The 17,609-nt window shown below is 55.7% G+C and overlaps 1 protein-coding gene across 9 annotated transcripts; it reads left to right on the top strand.

The window, feature by feature from the left end:
- The first annotated feature begins 182 nt into the window (after positions 1 to 182).
- LOC149911907 (uncharacterized) lies at positions 183 to 12,621 on the top strand. Of its 9 annotated transcripts, none has more exons than XM_090133151.1 (17): positions 825 to 1,971; positions 2,133 to 3,049; positions 3,901 to 4,026; positions 5,784 to 6,007; positions 6,149 to 6,653; positions 6,737 to 7,202; positions 7,716 to 7,777; positions 8,332 to 8,485; positions 8,737 to 8,993; positions 9,328 to 9,398; positions 9,750 to 9,829; positions 9,952 to 10,063; positions 10,429 to 10,552; positions 11,126 to 11,263; positions 11,583 to 11,725; positions 11,930 to 12,055; positions 12,165 to 12,621. In XM_090133151.1, exons 6-17 carry the CDS (start codon positions 7,124 to 7,126, stop codon positions 12,283 to 12,285), a joined length of 1,467 nt encoding a protein of 488 aa, XP_089989277.1. In that variant the 5' UTR covers positions 825 to 1,971; positions 2,133 to 3,049; positions 3,901 to 4,026; positions 5,784 to 6,007; positions 6,149 to 6,653; positions 6,737 to 7,123; the 3' UTR covers positions 12,286 to 12,621. The 9 variants fall into 9 exon arrangements, with proteins under 9 accessions (XP_089989280.1, XP_089989281.1, XP_089989277.1 ...); XM_090133149.1 differs by having other exon boundaries at positions 3,898 to 4,026; XM_090133154.1 differs by lacking the exons at positions 825 to 1,971; positions 2,133 to 3,049 and adding an exon at positions 183 to 806 and having other exon boundaries at positions 3,898 to 4,026.
- The last annotated feature ends 4,988 nt before the right edge of the window (positions 12,622 to 17,609 follow it).

The following is a 17,609-nucleotide window of genomic DNA, read 5'->3' as shown; positions in this document are numbered from 1 at the left end:
AAAGGACCCCGCGCGGAGCGCCCGCCCCGTTCGGCGCACCGACCAATGGCAGAGCGGAGGAGGCGGGGCCGAGCGCGGGCTCTCCGCCAATGGCGGCTGCGGACGCGGGGCCGCCGCCATGGTGATGCCGATGGCGCCGGCGGGATGGAGGAGCCGCGGGGCTCCGTGCGGGGAAAGCGGCGCTCCGCCGCTCCGCTGCCCCGCCGCCGCCCTCGGGGACGCCGCGCGGTCGGGGGAAGGCGGCGCGGGGGCACCGCCGCCGGCCCCGTCCGTCCCCCGTCAGAATCCGGCTGTCCTCGGAGGGGGAACCGAGCCGTCCTCCGTCGTTGCGGCGAGGCGCTGCCGGGCTGCGAGAAGCGGCGGCTGACCGCGAGAGGCGGGACCCGCCCGGTGTCCGGGAGCGGCTCCTGGCTGAGCCGGGCAGCCCCGGAAGAGAGGGAGCGATCGCGCGGATCGAGGCGCGTTCGAGCCCGGCACGGAGTCCGGCCCAGCGGAGTCCGCTTCTCGCTCGGCTCCAGTCATCGGCAGCGCTGTGCTGAGCTGCTGCCCCGCAGCTGCAGTCTCCAAGCGCCGTTTTCCATCTGATGCCGTGGAGACGGCGCGCCCTCCCTCATTGCAGCGCGTAAAGCCGCCCCCCCGGCGACAGCGCATGCGTGATGGCGTCCCCGTGGCGACAGCGCCTCAGCGCGTGCGCCGCGCCGTCCCCGCTGGGTGACGTCACCAGCCCCGCGACCCGAGGAGGAGGCGGCCGTGCGGAAGTGGGGCGGCGCACCCCGGGGCTCCGAGCGCCGCCTCAGCTTCTACAGGTGGGTGTTCGGGGGGGGCACCGGGGCGGGGCCGGGGTTAAGGGGGCTGGGGGCCACGTGCCGCTCTGCGTTGGCCCCGCGGGGTCTCTGTGGCGCTCGGGGCTTCCGCTCGGCGGGGGCAGCTGCCCTGTGTCTCCCCGCCTCCCCCGCCCCGTGTATTTCACTGCCCTCCTGCCCTCCCCCCGCCACTGGTCGCCCACAACCTCCCCCGTCGCTCTGTGTGACCCCCGGGGTTGCGCCTCCCCTCCCCTTTTTCCCCCTTCCAGTTCCCCCATTCTGATCACTGTAGTCCTCTTCATCATCATCAAATCATCAAATCACCAAGGTTGGAAAAGACCTTCAAGATCATCCAGTCCAACCATCCACCTACCACCAATATTTCCCCACTAAACCATGTCCCTCAGTACGACATCTAAATGTTTTCTGAACACCTCCTGGGAAGGTGACTCCACCATCTCTTTGGGCAGCCCATTTCAGCATCTAACCACACCTTTGAAGAAGAAATTTTTCCTAATGTCCAATCTGAATCTTCCTGGCACAACTTGAGGCCATAAACACACAACCTGCTGTTAATACTTTTCCTAATGCCCTGACAATACTGAATGAGAAACACATCAACCTCCTGCTAGATATCTCCGAATCAAGTCAGTAGAACAACAGAGAAAGTAGGAGATGCTAACATCTGAGAAAAAATACTGAGAAGGGGAAGTAAAACAAGAAGAAGGCAATGAAGTGGCAGGTGGGTTGTCCCTCCATACCTCTGCTGGTCCTTCACTAAAATTCTTTTCTGAGGGCAGGGCTTTCTTCTCACTGCAATTTCTTGCTTCCTGCAGCCCTTCCCTAAGGCAACAGACACATTCCTGCCAGCTGCATTAATAACTTCCACCTTGTGACACTGAAAACAGTGGGGAACTGTTTAAAAGCATCCTGTCTTGTACAGATACATACAGAAGCAGCAATTACAGTAACAAGAGGAATAATAACGACAAGAAAAAGCACAAGGTGGAAAAAGCCTGTGAAGAAAGTGTGGGCGAAAGCATTTTTTCAGGTTCCTTGCACGAAATATTCCCAAGCAACAGACACTGTGAAGTGGGAGAAATCCAGAACTTCTACAGCATTTTGTCTGAATGCCCTCACAAAGAGAAAGGAGCGGGCTTCAAGACAGGTATCAGGATTTGGCCAATAATAAAACATACCTTTAGTTTTAAATGTGTTCCTTAACCCATTGTGTTACTTTGGCTCTATCTGAAGGGTTGAAAACTAAGTGCTTTTTTCTCTGCTTGTAATCCATTTCCTGTGGGTTGTTACCACCTATCTGTCTGGCAGGAACTACCCCGTTACCCCGTTGATCAAACCTTACCTTTGGATGTCATCCAAAATTACTTAACAGAAAAGAATCCAACTGGCATATCTACTATGAGGAGAATGAGCAACATTTCCTTGAAGAATTTACTCAAAGTAGGCGTGCGTATTATGTGCCAAGAAAAGAAGGAAATTTGATGCTAGCATCAGTTGATGAACATTAGCATATATTCTTTATATGGTACATGCTGAAGGCAATGCTGGAAAAAAAAAATATGAAGAAAAATCATTGTTTTAAGGTCTTCCTGCCTCAATTTAGGGAAAGAAAATGGCAAGTTCTTCAATGGAAAGGCTTTTTTGTTGTTTTGTTTGTTTGTTTGTTTGTTTGTTTTCCATGAAGAATGGAAGTACTTCAAGAGATGGGGGTTTTGTTGTCAATGTCTAAACAAAACATTTGCATTGAATTCAAAATCTGTATGTTTCAGCGTGTCCAACACAGCCAAAATATTTTGCTTAGAGAAGGCAGGCATGTGTTACTATTTTCAATGCGTTTCATGTTTAAAAAAAAAAAAAAAAAAAAAGTCAATAATGAAGCATTCACTCTGTTGATCCAGTTCTCACTGAGTCATTAAGGGCAGGGAACAGAAGAGACAGAAGGATATGAGACATCTTTGAACGCAGCGTATACAGCGGACTACTGAGAAATTCAAACCCAAACGTCTAGACTAAGTGGAAAAACTTGAAGGAAAAGAAAATAAAAACAACACACAAAGACACAACTTGGAACGAAGTCAAAAAACCAGGATGAAATGAAACAAACTCCATCTCCCCTCATGGAGATGTTTTGATGCAGTTTGGCAGACCAGCTATATGCTCACTTCCTGCTCCCAGGCCAGCTGTGAAGATTGCTCTCTGAATTCTGGACTCACAGAATCGTTAAGGTAGGAAAAGGCCATGAATATCATCTGGTTCAACCGTAGACCTCTGGAAGGTTTCCTCCCAGACCACCACCCCCTTCCTTCAGGGGACAGGTGCCATGGTTTATTTTAGTGGGCAGCACCTCCTCAACTTAAGTTCCCTTGCCTTCAGTTCTCTTGCCCCTCTGCAAACACAGCAGCATGCCCCTAAAAATAAACAAAGAAATAAATAAATAATCCTGTGGTTTTGACACCTGTCCTCAAATTCCATGTCTGCTTTGACAGAATTACATGTTTTTAGAGGAGTACTTGGCCTGTGATTTTCAGTTAGTTCTGTCAAGCAGTGCACAGACCTTGGTCTCTGTAAAATGGGGCTCTCAGATAGGGTGAGCAAAGCTCACATGAGGGGAAATCACTAAGGGCAGGCTTGTCAGCAGGTTTGAATCTATCCCCTGAACAAAAAGAAGTGAAAAAACAAATTTGGCATCTTGGAGCCCAAACTGGCAGGCCTGATCTGAAATGACATTGCAGTTTTCATTAGCTAGTAGGAGCTGATTTCTTTCCTCCTTATCCAACACGACCTTGAAACATACCTTAAGCTTAAGTAGGTTGTTGTAGTCTTCAGGGGCCTATACTAGCTTTCCACTAATGGAAACTAAGTTTTGAACTCCAGGGGATGAAATGAGGTGAACAAAATTGTCTATCTATCTAGTCACAGCTGTAAGATTTAAGGCATATGAAATAAAAAATGGGGCAAAAGGGACACCAAGAACCGGTTTGAACTTTAAGGTAGTAGAATATGTATAGGGCTGGAGCTGAAGAAGTAGCTTAAATAAGAGTCTTGTTTCTTGTTTTTGGCTTTTGTGGTTCAGCAGGGTGCAAGGATGACAAATATTTAATAGCAGACCACTTCTGCCACAAAGCATGGCCATGGCTACAGAGGCTGGATGATGTCAAAGGATACAGAACAGCAGTCGTGTGATTATCCAGTGCATCACGTGGTAAGTAGGGGAGCTAATATGACTCTGACACCAATTCTTAGTCTACAGGCTTTTGTAGGATGGTATTCCTTAGCAGTATCTCTCACCTGGGGGTAAAGGGAAGGAGACCAAACATCCTCGGACAACCACATGCAATTTCTCACCATCATCAAAAAAGTAACCTGCTGTCAGTCATCTGGCTTGCTCCCTTCTGAGGTTACAACCCTTCAACAAAAGCAATTCAACAACAGACCACTCATAAACTCACGGTCAACAAAAATAGTTCTTTTTTTCTATTGCTGGAAGAGCTGCAGCAGTTTCAGTCTCCCGATGAGCTATACCACTGCAGCACTTCTTTGGGCTTGAGTTAGTGGTGCACCACTTTAACTTAGTAGGCTTAGTAAAATACAGAAGGTACTTCACCTTTTTACTGAGAGGGAGGGCAGGAGAGGCAAAAATTGCTACTTCTTGCAAACTACCCTCAGTTTGCAGTATCCTAATGCTCTGTATGAAAGCCTAAAACCACAAAGAAAATGACTATATCTTTAAATATTAGCAATGCAATTTCCTTTCTTCTATTCTTGTGAATTCCAACTGCTTTCCTGATGTTTGCACTTACCAAGTAGACAACCCAGTGATTACTTTCTGTGATCAAACCTGGCAGCTGTGAACTCAAAAGGGCAGGCTGGAACGAAAGCAACACAGCAATGCTGGAGAAAAGAACAGCGTGGCTTCACGTGGTGATGGAGCTTTGTTTCCTATCTCCTCTGAAATTCTGCTCTTTCACATACCCTGCTGTTGTACAGCAAGAGGAAAAAAACAATCAGTGAAAGGGTTGAGTTTGTAGGAGACATGAGCTCCACTTGAAGAGCCATGAGACGTTGGCTGGTATGCTGGTTCAAGGGTATGCTGGTAACTCGTAAACTGAGAAGCCTCCAAGTAAACACTCAGTGTGTCAATAAAAGGCTTGGTGGAGGGCAGAGAAATGTGCTGCTCCTTAAGGCGTGGTGCCCCCATGAACGGATGCACACGGTGTCCATCTCTGCTCTGCATTTAACGCAGGGCCCATGTCCCAGCCCACGTCCCAGCCACGGATCGCGTCCCGACCCATGCCTCGAAGGACTACATCGCAGTGCTCGCCCTATACGCGGGACCAGCTGCTGAGCCCAGATCCCCCAGCGGGGGCAAGGGGCTGCTCAGTAGGGCTGCCCTTTATGCTCTCACCCCCTCGGGCCCCTCCTGCGAGTCTAGGGGGCGCCGAGCTCGAAGGTCGCTCGATGAGGGCCGGGGGTCGCCGGTCCGGTCCGGTCCGGTCCGGGGCAACGGAGAGGCGGCGTGAAGGGCCGTCCGCACACCCCGGGAGCTCCCCGACAGCCCGAGCGGCCGCAAACAGGGTTAAGGCCGAGGCGATTTGCGCGTAATCCCCGGCACGGCCCGGGGAAAGGGGCGCGGTGCCGGGTAGGGGCGGTGAAGGGGGAGGGCAGCTCGGCTAGACCCCCGGGAGCCGGGGGAGGGAGCGGAGCCGGTGGGGAGGGAGGACGGGGCCCGGAGGGGGCCGGGGGGAGAAAAGGGAGGAGCGGCAGGGGGTGGAGGGAAGGAAGAGCGGCGTGGGGAAGCGCTACGCGCCCGAGCGGCGGAGGGAGGGAGGGAGAGGAGGAGGCGGCGGTGGAACGCGCTCGGCTCCGTGGGCCGAAGGTGCCCACCCCTCCCCTCTGTGCCTCCCCCGTTTTGACCCCCAGGGTCCACCTGTCTGCCCCCCCCCCCCCCCCCGGTCCCAGCACCGGATGCCAGCACCGGGACAACCGCCTGTCCCGAAGTCCACACTGTCACTGTAACCATGGAATCTGGGGCCGTACCAACCCGTCTACCTCGAGAGCCCCATCAGCGTCCTACAGCTCCTGGAGCCTGGTGTCGCTGTCACCCTGGCTGTCCATGACTGTCCCAAGCTGTCCCCCCTGCCATGGTGGCACAACTGCAGCGCGGTGCCATCCTCATTGAAGAGGTGACGAGGAGGGGTACAGGGAGGGGGGCTGGGGACAGTTGGGGGACACGTGGGGTGTGACATGGGGTTGGTGGTGTCACCATCGTTGGGTATCACCTTCACTGGATGCCATTGGGTGTCATCGAGTGTCACTGTCTTCAGGTAACACCGTGACACAGGGTGACCTCGATGTGGAACAGCCGTGATGCAGTGTCCCCATCCCTGGCTGTCACTGTTGTTACCGTCATCCGGTGTCGCCATCACTCGTGTGTCACCATCCCTTGGATGACATTATTCCCTGTGCTGTGATCACCACACAGAGGTAGGCACTGGTGGCCCCGCGTTGTCACCGTGCTGTCTCTGAGCCTCTTGCTGTCCTTTGTCACCCCTCCAGGCCTGCCTACAGCCGGACTCAGTGACACTGGAGCCCTCTGGTGCCCATCATTGTCTGCCACGAGGACGGGGACACACACGGTGGTGAACTCTGTGCCACCACCAGAGGAGACCACATGTGACATCAGCGTGGCACAGCCGTGATGCAGTGTCATCATCGTTGTGCGTCGCCAGCAGCTCACCAGCTTCAGCCTGTATGACACGTGGCAAGTTCTCGTGCCATTTGCCGAGTAAACCACGGTGACTGTCAATAATGATATTTCAACCTCGTGAGGTGTGTGTGTGCCTGTGAACGCACAGGTTTTTGTTTATTAAGCAGACGTGAAACAACTTCTCTTACTAAGCCATTAAAGTTAGGCTTGCGTTCTTTCATAACAGAATTCAGTAAGTTAACTGGAACTCCTCCTGGAAGAGGAGATCTCCTCTCCATGCCAGTGACCCAACAGAGCTCCAGGTGACCCGGGCTGATGTCACAGTGCGATGCGCTGCATCACAAGGAGATCTTCCGCAGGGCAGCATCAGTGCCAGCACTTCCCTGCAAGGCCTGGGCGCTGCTGCAGCACTGCTCAGGGGCTCTGTCCTTCTGCGGTCAGGAGTTGGCTCAGGGGCAGCAAGGCTGCACTGGGTGACCTTTGTTGACACGTGGAGGAGCAGGGGCACTTTGCGGAGAATTGTTGGTTGGTTGAGGAGCCTTGTTTGTGGAGGGCATCCTTAGTTCTGAGCTGAGGGCTGTCGGCCAGCGACATGGAAGGCTGCTGGACTGTGAGCCTCAGCTCGGAGCTGGTCTACACGTTCCCAACGCTGCTGGAACTCTCTACCAAAGGTAAGGCTTTCCGGACTCCCTTCCCAAGGCATCGCACGGGGCTGTTAGCTGTCCAAAGCCTCAGCTCCTGCTCTCTGTGCTTGGCTGGGCATGGCTGGGGGCTGCTGCAAGAGCCCTGCCCAAGGGTCCAGCTCTTCTGGGGACCACGTGGCAGCCAGGTCCCAATAGTAGAGCTGCCCAGAGCCCCCAGGTTCCTTTAGGCATGCTCAGTCCCCTGTGATAGGGCAGTCCAAGACCAGGTTTCCCTGGGAGAACACACCTACAGGTGTTTCCGTAGGTTCCTGCTCTGGGAGGAAAGGCATCCTGTGTCCCACAGGTTTCCTATGTCCCCGTTTCCCCTCGGGGCCCTGAATAAGGCTGAAATCAGAGCAAAGCCCAGCTCCGCTAGCCATGGCGGTGCTTTTCTGGGGTGTGTGCGTGTGCCTGTATCGATCACTGTCTGTGTGAGGAGCTTGCCAAGCAGTTGTGAAGAGGCTGTCCTGGAGCATGACATGTCTTTTCTTTCCTTTGCAGAGATTGTGGCGGTCTGGGATGCCGTGTCTGATTACATCCTGGAACAGATGAAGCTGGACAAGGTGGGCTGGTATGCTGGTGGCCCTTGCCCTGGAGAGAGGTTCAGTCCCGCCAAGAGTGTGGGCCTCACAGAGCAGTCCCTCCCTGAGCACCACACTGAGCAGCACTCTGAGCCCAAGCCGGGTGCCCAGAGCAGCCTGTTGGCCAACTGGGAGGGAAACCCAAGGCCAGAGCTGCCCTGAGCAAACGTTCGGCACACGCAGGGGCTTTGCTCTGCCCTGTGATCAGAACGGGGAGAGCCAAGGGAGAAATGGGTGGGGGATTTTTTCTGGCCCTATGCCAAGGATGTCCTTGGGAATAAGTCCCAGGCTTAAGCCCTGTGCTGTAAATGCCCGGGCTCTTCTCTAGCCAAAGGATGTTGGGAAATACTATGCGAAGGTGACTGTCTTGCAGGGATCACAGATTTTTCCAAAGCTTTCCAGAGAGCCCCATCTCACCCTGCTGTCCATCAGGAGTGGGGAGGGCGGAGAGCAGTGACCCCATGCTCTTGATGTTTGTGGCTTTTGCCGCCCCTAAAGTACACACTCGTCAGCCTTTCTGTCTTTTCCCCGTGCAGGGAGTCCTGGTTCCGGGGCTCGGGGTCTTTGCTGGGGTCCGAGAGCAATTCCACAGCAAAGAAGAGGCAGTTTCGGTGCTAAGGCCTGTCTTCCAGCTGGACATCGGGGTGCTGTGGCTGCAGGACCTCCAGTCACCCAATGACATCATCCCTGGTGAGAAGGCAGCAGCCACCTTCCCCTTCCTGTCCCACGTCTGGCTGGGTGTGTTATCCCTGCTCTCTGGAAATGGCCGGGAGCAGCAGAGAATTGTCTGCAAAGCTCGGGGTACAGCGTGAGTTCATCCCGAAGGAACCACAGCTCAAGAGCTGTTTCTCCGAAAGACCTTTTCTATGGGATTTGGTCACGATCATGTTGCATGGGAATGTGGCTTGCTGTGGCAGTGAGGCTGTGCCTTCTCCTTGCAGACGATGTCAAGATTGAGTCGCTCAACTACCGGCAGCTCTCGCGAGCCTCCGGCGTCCCGCTGAACGTGGTGCTGCGCTGCGTGCGAGAGAGCGTGCTCTTATACTGTCACCTCCTGAGGAACAGGGAGCCCGTCTCATTTGTCTTTAAGAACATCGGCGTTATGACGTGCCAAGACGACTTCCTCCTCATGAGGTTCTTCTGCAGCTGCATTGCAACGCTGGAAAGCAATGCCACCGTCCTTTCTCTGTTCCGCACTGTAAGTTGAGGAGGTTTTGAGGGTGCGCCATCAGATCACTGCTGGCCAGCCTGGATGTGGCAGGCCAGTCCAATGCTTGTCCCCACGGCTTTCTCCACTAGCAAAGAGATTTCCTGGATCTCTGCCCCTGCAGAAAGCCTGGCAGTGCTCTTGCACAGCCTCTCTATTTGGCCATCCTGCTCCTTCAGAGCAGAACAAAGCTCTGATGTTCACGGAAGAGGCTTTGGTGGAGAGCAGCTTTCTCTTGGCATGGGAGCCAGGCTTGCTTCCTGTCAAGAAGAGCCATGAAAAAATGGCCTTGGCAAGCCTCCAGCAGGTCTGTGTCCCTTTGCAGAGATTTTGGACAGAAGATTCTGCTGACTTCGGGCCAGAGACCACCGCCCATGGGATCCGGGTGTTCCCGAGGTGAGCGCATTTCCTCTGCAGCACTTAGCTGGCCAGGAGACAGGCTTATTTCCCACCTCCTCCTCTGAGACGTGCCCTGCTGGGTCTCCGTGCTCGGCATCCAGTTGGGTAGAAATCCTGGAAAGTCTGGCTCCTGGGAATCATGGTTGTGTTACTGGTGCCCAAGCTGTCCCGATTCTCATCAGAGAGAATGGACTGCACGTGCAGAGGAATTTGGGCTACGTGTGCTGGTTTGGCATGGCCAGGAAGGAAAAGGATGCCACGCTTTGCATAGCACATAGATAAATACCGCCAACAGCTGCATGGGTAGGAGGTCATCCTTCTTCAAGGGTTGTCACTCTTTGTTTCCAGGTTTCAGCTCACTGTGGAAAAGAGCAGAGCAGAGGTTGCCGCGGAAAAGAAAGCTGCAGTAGAGCGGAAGATGAGTAGAGGTGAGGGAACGGGTCCCAGCTGTAGGGAGGTGGGCCCTGTCCCGTGCCGGGTGGCTGGATCCAGGTTCACGTGCTGTGTCCGTTGGGCTGCTCTGAAGAACTTTTTTCTGTCTTGGTTCCAGGGGGCTCTGCCGGCAGGCTGCTGCAGAGGCGGAAGACACTTCCCCCCTCCATGCTGCTGCAGCGCAAGCCAAGCTCAAGGCAGAAAGATGTGGCGAAGGAGCCTTCTGCCAGGTGAGAGCCTTGGGTGAAAAGAAGAAGGAGATGCGTGTGCTCGTGTAGGAGTAGCCTCCCCTTTGGAGCTGCCAGCTCTCAGCACCCAGAAAGGCTCCTGACACACGTGTCCCAGTGGGAGCCGTTCTCTCCAGGGATGGCAAGCACGTGGCACAATTGCTCGAGGCAGACACACCAGCTTCATGTTCCACCCTGGCCCCCGATCCCTGGGGGAGCTGAATGCTGATCCCCATTGATGGCAGAAGCTCTTCTCCCTTCAGGGGTCTCTCCGCACTGCACCGGAGCCCATCTTTACAGCTGTGGGAGCACGGGGGGAGACTGAGGTGCCCTGGGCTCCTGCAGACTCCTCTTGTGTCTGTTTGCAGCGCGCTCCCGCCATGTGCAGGCAGCTCCCGCAGGACGAAGACAGCGGGACAGAAGGAAGCATCTACTCCTGCCCAGACCAGCACTGCACTCCCTGCCACAGAGGAGTCTAAGAGGGTGCTGCAGGTACCGGCCCTGCCTTGCTACGGGGACTGTGCTGCTTGAGACTGCACAAATGACAGAATGGTAGAATCATAGAGAAGTTTGGGTTGGAAGGGGCCACTCAGACCACCTAGTTCCAATCCCCTGCTGTAGGCAGGGACACCTGTCTCTAGACCAGGTTGCTCTAAACCTGACCCAGCCTGGCCTTGAGTGCTTCCACAGGGAGGGAAGCAAAAGCCTCTGTGTGTGCAGTGACCTGGAGCACAGCCCTTGGGGTGCCATCATTTCACATTTCTACCCGCTCCTTCAGCTCCTCTTCAGTAGATGGAGGGTGCTGCACACCTTCCCTATCTTTTCTCGCCTCCTGGCCTGCCACCTGCCACAGCACTCTGATTTTGAGCAGGGACCATGAGAGTGGAATACGACCTCTGAGCCACGTTTGCTACAAGTTGCGGATCCCGTCCTGCCTTTAGGGCCCCTGGTCTTTCAGGGACAAAACAGTGCTGACCGGCTGCCAGAGGCGAGGAGCAGGAGCGTGGAGCTGAAGGAAAGTCCCAGGGGCTGAGGCTGATCCTGTATGCTGCTGTGTCTCTGCAGGAGCTCCGGGAAGTGTCTGCATTGTGGAAAGAAGTAGACCGCACGTGGCCCATGCACCAGCAGCAAGTAGAGCAAGCACGGGCAGAAAGGGCGGTGTGGGAAGGCTGGAGCGTAGGGGCGGACCAGCGTCCACCCCAGGTACTGTCAGGGATCGAGCCTGCTGGCAACAGCCGCCATCCTCTGAGCCAGGCTGCGAGCTCAGCAGGACTGAGGGGGTGGGGAGTGGGACAGGCGCCGTGCAGCATGGCAGGGGCTGGCCTGCTCCTCCCTGGGAGGAGAGCTTGGCACCTCGCAGGGAGAGCCCTGCAGGGAGAAGGGAAGGGCGGCGGGCAGCCGTGGGCTGGCAGGGCCAAGTCTCCTGCTTGCCGGGGCCTGCTGCAGGGCCCTTGACAGAGGGCTTCTGAGAAACAGCCCCGTGCTCCCAGCCACTTTGCTGACAGCGTCTCCTCTTTGGCAGCTGATGGCCAGGCAGAGCATGCGTGCTCCGCATCCTCCAGCCCAGCCCAGGGGACAGCAAGTGGAGAGGAGGTGGAGGAAGGATGTGGATCCTCTGCTGGGAAGTAAAATGGGAACAGCGACCAAGCTGGCACTGCATGCTGAGTAAGTGTGTGCGGGCTCTGCTGGCTGCCTGAGGCACTCGGGCAGCTGTGACCCTGCAGCTCGGGGACAGGCACGGCCCGGCCAAAAACTCTGGCGGGGTGCAAGGGTGGGGACACGCGGCAGCACGGGGATGCTGGGCTGGGTGAGGGGAGAGGCAGGGGGGCTCAGCAGAGCCCAAGGGATGACTTTCTCCTCCTGCTGCAGCCTCCTTTCCCCACGAGTGGCTCAGGTGCTCCAAAGGTTGGAGCCGCACCTCCATCAGCAAGAGGCTTTTGCCAGCACAGCGGAAAGAAACCGGCAGAAGCTGGAGCTGAAGCGGCAGCTCCCCTGGTGAGCTCCACAGGCAGCAGATCCTGAGAGCCGGGCTGGAGCCCAGCCTGCACTACTTGCCTGCGCTCAGCCCGTAACGCTCCGTGCGCTGTTCTTTTCACCTCCGTAGTGCTCGATGCTCGCGTCGCTCCAGAGGGGAAGGTGCAGCCAACGGTGGTGACCGCGGTGGAGCTCTCGGCAAGGGGGCTGGGAAGCTGTCCAGATTTCCACCTGTGAATGGAAGATCGTAGAATCAAAGACTCATTGAATGGCCTAGGTTGAAAAGGGCATTGAAGGTCGTCTAGTTTCAACCCACCTGCTATGTGCGGGGTCGCCGACCACCAGACCGGGCTGCCCAGAGCCATATCCAGCCTGGCCTAGAACGCCTCCAGGGATGGGGCATCCCCCACCTCTCGGCAAGCTGTTCCAGCACGTCACCACCCTCCGCGGGAAGAACTGCTAACATCTAACCAAATTCTGCCCCCCCTTCCACAGTTTAAAACCATTCCCCCTTGTCCTGTCACTATCCAGCCTCGTCAACGGCCGTTCCCCCTCCACTTTATATCCTCCCTTCAAGAATTGGCCACAATGAGGTCACCCCGGAGCCTTCTCCTCACCAAACTAAGCAAGCCCAGTTCCCTCCACCTTTCTCAATAGGAGAGGTGCTCCAGCCCTCTGATCATCTTAGTGGCCCTCCTCTGGATTCGATCCAAAGCTCTGCGTCTTTCTTGTACTGGGGCCCCAGCCCTGGACGCAGTACTCCCAATAAAAATAAATTGGCCTTATTTCCAGTCGGTCTGCTGGTGTCGTGTCTGTTGCCATCAACTAATGTGATGGAGCCGTGCTTTGAGAGAGGAGTTTGGGTGGCAACAAGAGCTGCTCCCAAGGCCCGGTAGGCCCATGCTCTCCAAGAGCGGATTCCCAGGACGGCAGCCATCTCTGCTGGCCGTGCACACTTCCTGTGCAGAAGAATTGATGTGTCCCCTCGTATCCCCATAGCTCCCTCCCTGCAACAGAAATGCTGTGACAGAATTCTCTTGCGCCCAGCACCCAGCCTCTGCTGAGCTGAATTCAGCCTGTGTGATACGTGACAAGTTCTTGTGCCAGGGAAGGGAATGGGACAGGGGGGAGATGGGGGAAGGGAAGGGAAGGGAAGGGAAGGGAAGGGAAGGGAAGGGAAGGGAAGGGAAGGGAAGGGAAGGGAAGGGAAGGGAAGGGAAGGGAAGGGAAGGGAAGGGAAGGGAAGGGAAGGGAAGGGAAGGGAAGGGAAGGGAAGGGAAGGGAAGGGAAGGGAAGGGAAGGGAAGGGAAGGGAAGGGAAGGGAAGGGAAGGGAAGGACAAAGGGAACAGAAGATGATGGAAAAAACAAAGGATGATGGAAGGGAAGGGAACAGAAGGGGACCAGAGGAATACACTGCAAGGAATGAAAAGAGACTCCTGTTGAGCCCATCGATTGGCACATGACGGCATAACTTGGACATCAGCAACATGACTTGAAAGGCCAGCATCGGGAACGCCTCCTTTGGAGAGAGACTGAGCGGTTTGGGCTTGTTGAGCCTGGAGAAGAGAAGGCTCTGGGGAGACTTTCCGTTCTTTTATCGCAGTTCGCACCCGTCCTCCTCCCACCACCCGCCTCCCGGGAGCCCGGAACCGATGGCTCGGCCGAACGGTGGCGAGACGTGAGGGTCGGCGGCACCCCCACCCCACCGCCCGGATCCTCCCCGCCCGGTCGGCCTCGGTTCCTTTGTCTTTCCCGCCCTATTTTTTTTTCTTAACCTATTCATCTCCCCCCCGCCCCCTCCCCCATCTCTATCCCCACTCCTTCTCCCCCCCGTCCTCGGTTTTGCTTTCCCCACCCCCATGTGTTTTTTCTTCCCTCCGGTGGGCTAGACCCGATGGCTCGACCGGTCCCCGCACCCCTCGAGCCGACCGCGGACCCACCCCCAGCCCGCCACGCGCATTCTTTCCATTTCTTTCTTCTTTTTTCTTTGGAGGTGCCGGGCCGGGCCGCACCGGGGCTGCGGGTGTGCGAGGATGGACGCGTTCGTCCTCACGCCTGTAGTCGCTCACTCATCTTTCCATCTTTCACCTTCCTCTCTCCCCCCCGCCTTCGAGCGACCGTCTGTCCGCCAGCGAGCTGCCCTCCCGCCGGGAGAGAGGCTCGGGGCGAGCCCGGCGTGCGGACGAATTGAACGAACGAACCACAGACAACCGACCCGGTCGCTCCGCAGCGGAGTCCGGACTGCACACGGTCTACCCGGCCCCGAGCGGCTCGTCCGGTCCGCGGAGGCGACCAGAGGTCTCTGCCGAGCGGATTGCAATCTGCATCCAGGTCTACCTGGCTCTCGTGAGCCTCCGCTGTCCCGCCGCACGTGGTGCAGCGCTGCGTGCCAGAGAGCGTCCTCTTGGATTGTCACCTCCTGAGGAACCGGCTCATTCGTCTTCAGGAGCGTCGGCGCTACGACGTGCCAAAAAATAAACCTTAATTACAAAGGTAAGGGGGGTCACCCCCGCCCCATGGAAACAATGTGGTCTGTGGGGGAGGGCACAGATGGGGTCCCCTTAGGGGTGTGTCCCCAACTCTGGGGTCTGAGACGGTGGGGTTGTCCCCAACTCCGGGATGTGACACCACCAGGGTGCCAGGAAGGTGTCCCCAGCTTTGGCGCAATGTCCCCACGGGGTCCTTCTGTCCCCCCTCATGACGGTGACACCCGACGCCAGCTGCCAAAACGATGCACAATGACTATGACACCGTGCCATGGCTGTGCCACGCTGATGTCACATGCAGTCTCTTCTGGTGGTGGCACAGAGTTCACCACCATGCGTGTCCCCGTCCTCGTGACAGACGATGATGGGCACCAGAGGGCTCCGGTGTCACTCAGTCTGGCTGTAGGCAGGCCTGGAGGGGTGACAAAGGACAGCAAGAGGCTCAGTGACAGCACACCAGGATCCACTAGAGACCCTCTGGTCACCCCAACATCCCTCTGGGACAGATCCACACCCTTCTAGGTGAGTCCAGAACCCTGCTAGACACCCCCGGACATCTCTGAGACATCTCCAGACCCTTCCAGAAGACAACAGGACCCTCTGAACCTACCTGAAAACCCCCTGGACCCCACAGCATCATTCTGGGACATTGCAGACCCCACAGGATGAGTCCAAGGACTCCCTGGATCAACATGAGGATCCCCTGGACCCTCCAAGTTCTCACTGGGACATCCCCAGATCCTTCTGGATGACTCCAGGACCACACGAGGCCCGTACCAGACTTTACTGGTGGGACATCTCCAGATCATCCCAGTGGCTCCTTGGAGCTCCTGAGCCCATCCTGGGAGCTTCCAGATCCTTCAAGGGATCCCCAGGACTATCCTGGAGACCCCCTGGACACCCTCAAGACCCCACTTGGACATCTCCAGACCCTTCTGGATGAATCCAAGGACCCCCTGGACCCACCTGGGGACCCCCTGCATGCCCCAAACCACTCTAGGACATCTCCAGATTCTTCTGCATTACTCCAGGGGTGGATAGGAGAGGTTGTGGGAGGAAGAAAGGGGTTAGTAGGCTTCTAGAGGTGGAAAGAAAGTCTGAGGGTGGGTAGGGGGGTTGTGGGGAATCTACAGGGGGAAAGGTGTGAATGGGGCTTCTGTGAGGTGAAGAGAGGGTCTGGAGTTGGAGAAAGGGTGGAAGAGGGAAACTGGGGGATTCTGGCATGCACTGTCTGCACGTGCTCTGCAGCATGCCCAGTGCAAGCAGAGAGAAGCAGCGTGGTGGTGGCAGCTTTGCACGGGAACCTGCTGTGCTGCAGCGTGAGCCTCTGGTCCTGCTGCTCTGCAGCGCTGGGTGCAGCCTGGCTCCATCCTCTCTGCTGATTTGCAGAATCAGACTCTAACCCACGTAAGATTATAAGATGTTCCATACACAAAAGCAAAGCGGAAAGGTTGTGAGGGGGTTTACCAATGAGAAGTAAGATTCCAGAAAGGGACACATACAGAGAACCCAGAGGGATATTGAGGCAAAGGTAACAATGACTGCTACAAAACCAATGGTACAGAGAGAGAATTCACTGCCAGGAGTAGCTCACAGTCCAGTGATAAAGATTCACAGCACTGGCTGCAAGGCTGTGTTTTAATTAAAAATGCTAATTGAAAACAATATGGATTTCTGAGCTAACTGTACTTTTAGTAGGGGGGAAAATATACCGGCTCGACAAAGTAGGCGTCCCCCATCCCGACCATCCTCGGCTCCCCAGGTGCCTCTGAGTAATAGGTTTGAGGCCCTGGAACTCGAGGGAGAGGTGAGTGGGGATGTAGGGGGAGGTCAGCCTATGAGGTTGCCTTGGGAAAAGCACTTGGCCCCACTCCTCAAGACTGCCTCTGCCCGGAAGGACAGAAGGGTGGTTGTTGTAGGAGACTCCCTGCTGAGAGGAACGGAAGGTCCTATATGTCGGCCTGACCCTACCCGCAGGGAGGTGTGCTGCCTCCCTGGGGCACGGGTCAGAGACATTTCTAGGAGACTTCCTGGTCTGATTCGCCCTTCCGATTATTACCCGTTATTGATAATCCAGGCTGGCAGTGACGAAGTTGCAGAGAGAAGTCTCAGAGCTATCAAGAAAGACTTCAGGGGACTGGGGTGGGTAGTCGAGGGAGCGGGTGTGCAGGTCGTGTTTTCTTCCATACCTTCAGTGGCAGGGCGGGATACCGAGAGATACCAAAAAACACACCTCATAAATAAATGGCTCAAAAGTTGGTGCAAATCCAGGGATTTTGGGTTTTTCGACCATGGGGAAACTTACTCAGCACCTGGCATGATGGCAGCAAATGAAAGTAGTCTGTCTCTGAGGGGGAGGAGGATCTTAGCTGAGGAACTAGCAGGACTCATTGACAGGTCTTTAAACTAGGTATGAAGGGGGAAGGGAGCAAAATCAGGGATGTCGAGCTTGAGCGGGTCATTCCAGGGCTCGTACCGAACCTGCTGGGCGACGACAGTCAAGTACGAAGGGATGGACTGGGGCAGGGGGGTGCTGGGGATGCTGCTGTTCTAGGGGAACCTAGACCATCTATAAAGGCGGTGCGACGGAAAGCCGAGCTGAAGTGCCTTTATACTAATGCACGCAGCCTGGGAAACAAGCAGGATGAGTTGGAAACCGTGATGTGCTTAGAAAATTACGACCTTGTTGCTATCACGGAAACGTGGTGGGATGGTTCCCATAACTGGAATACCACCATTGAGGGCTATCGGCTCTTTAGAAGAGAGAGGCTAGGTAGGAAGGGTGGGGGAGTAGCCCTCTATGTCCAAGAGTGGATAGACTGTGAGGAGCTTCCTCTGAGAAACAGTCATGATCAGGTTGAGAGCCTGTGGGTTAGAATTAGGAATGGGTCTAACAAAGGCCAGCTGGTGATAGGAGTATACTATAGGCCACCTGATCAAGGGGAGACTGTTGACGAGGCTTTCTTGCTTCAGATGCGGGAGGCTTCGTGCTCACGGGCTCTTGTCCTGATGGGGGACTTCAACCATCCGGATATCTCCTGGATAGATCACATGGCGAGTTGCAAGAGGTCCAGGAGGCTCCTGGAAT

Source organism: Phasianus colchicus, unplaced genomic scaffold, assembly GCF_987193195.1.
Source record: "Phasianus colchicus unplaced genomic scaffold, bPhaCol1.hap1.1 HAP1_SCAFFOLD_53, whole genome shotgun sequence".
NCBI classification, from domain to species: domain Eukaryota; kingdom Metazoa; phylum Chordata; class Aves; order Galliformes; family Phasianidae; genus Phasianus; species Phasianus colchicus.
The sequence above is the reverse complement of the archived record's forward strand: the minus strand, read 5'-3'. Positions and strand labels throughout refer to the sequence as shown.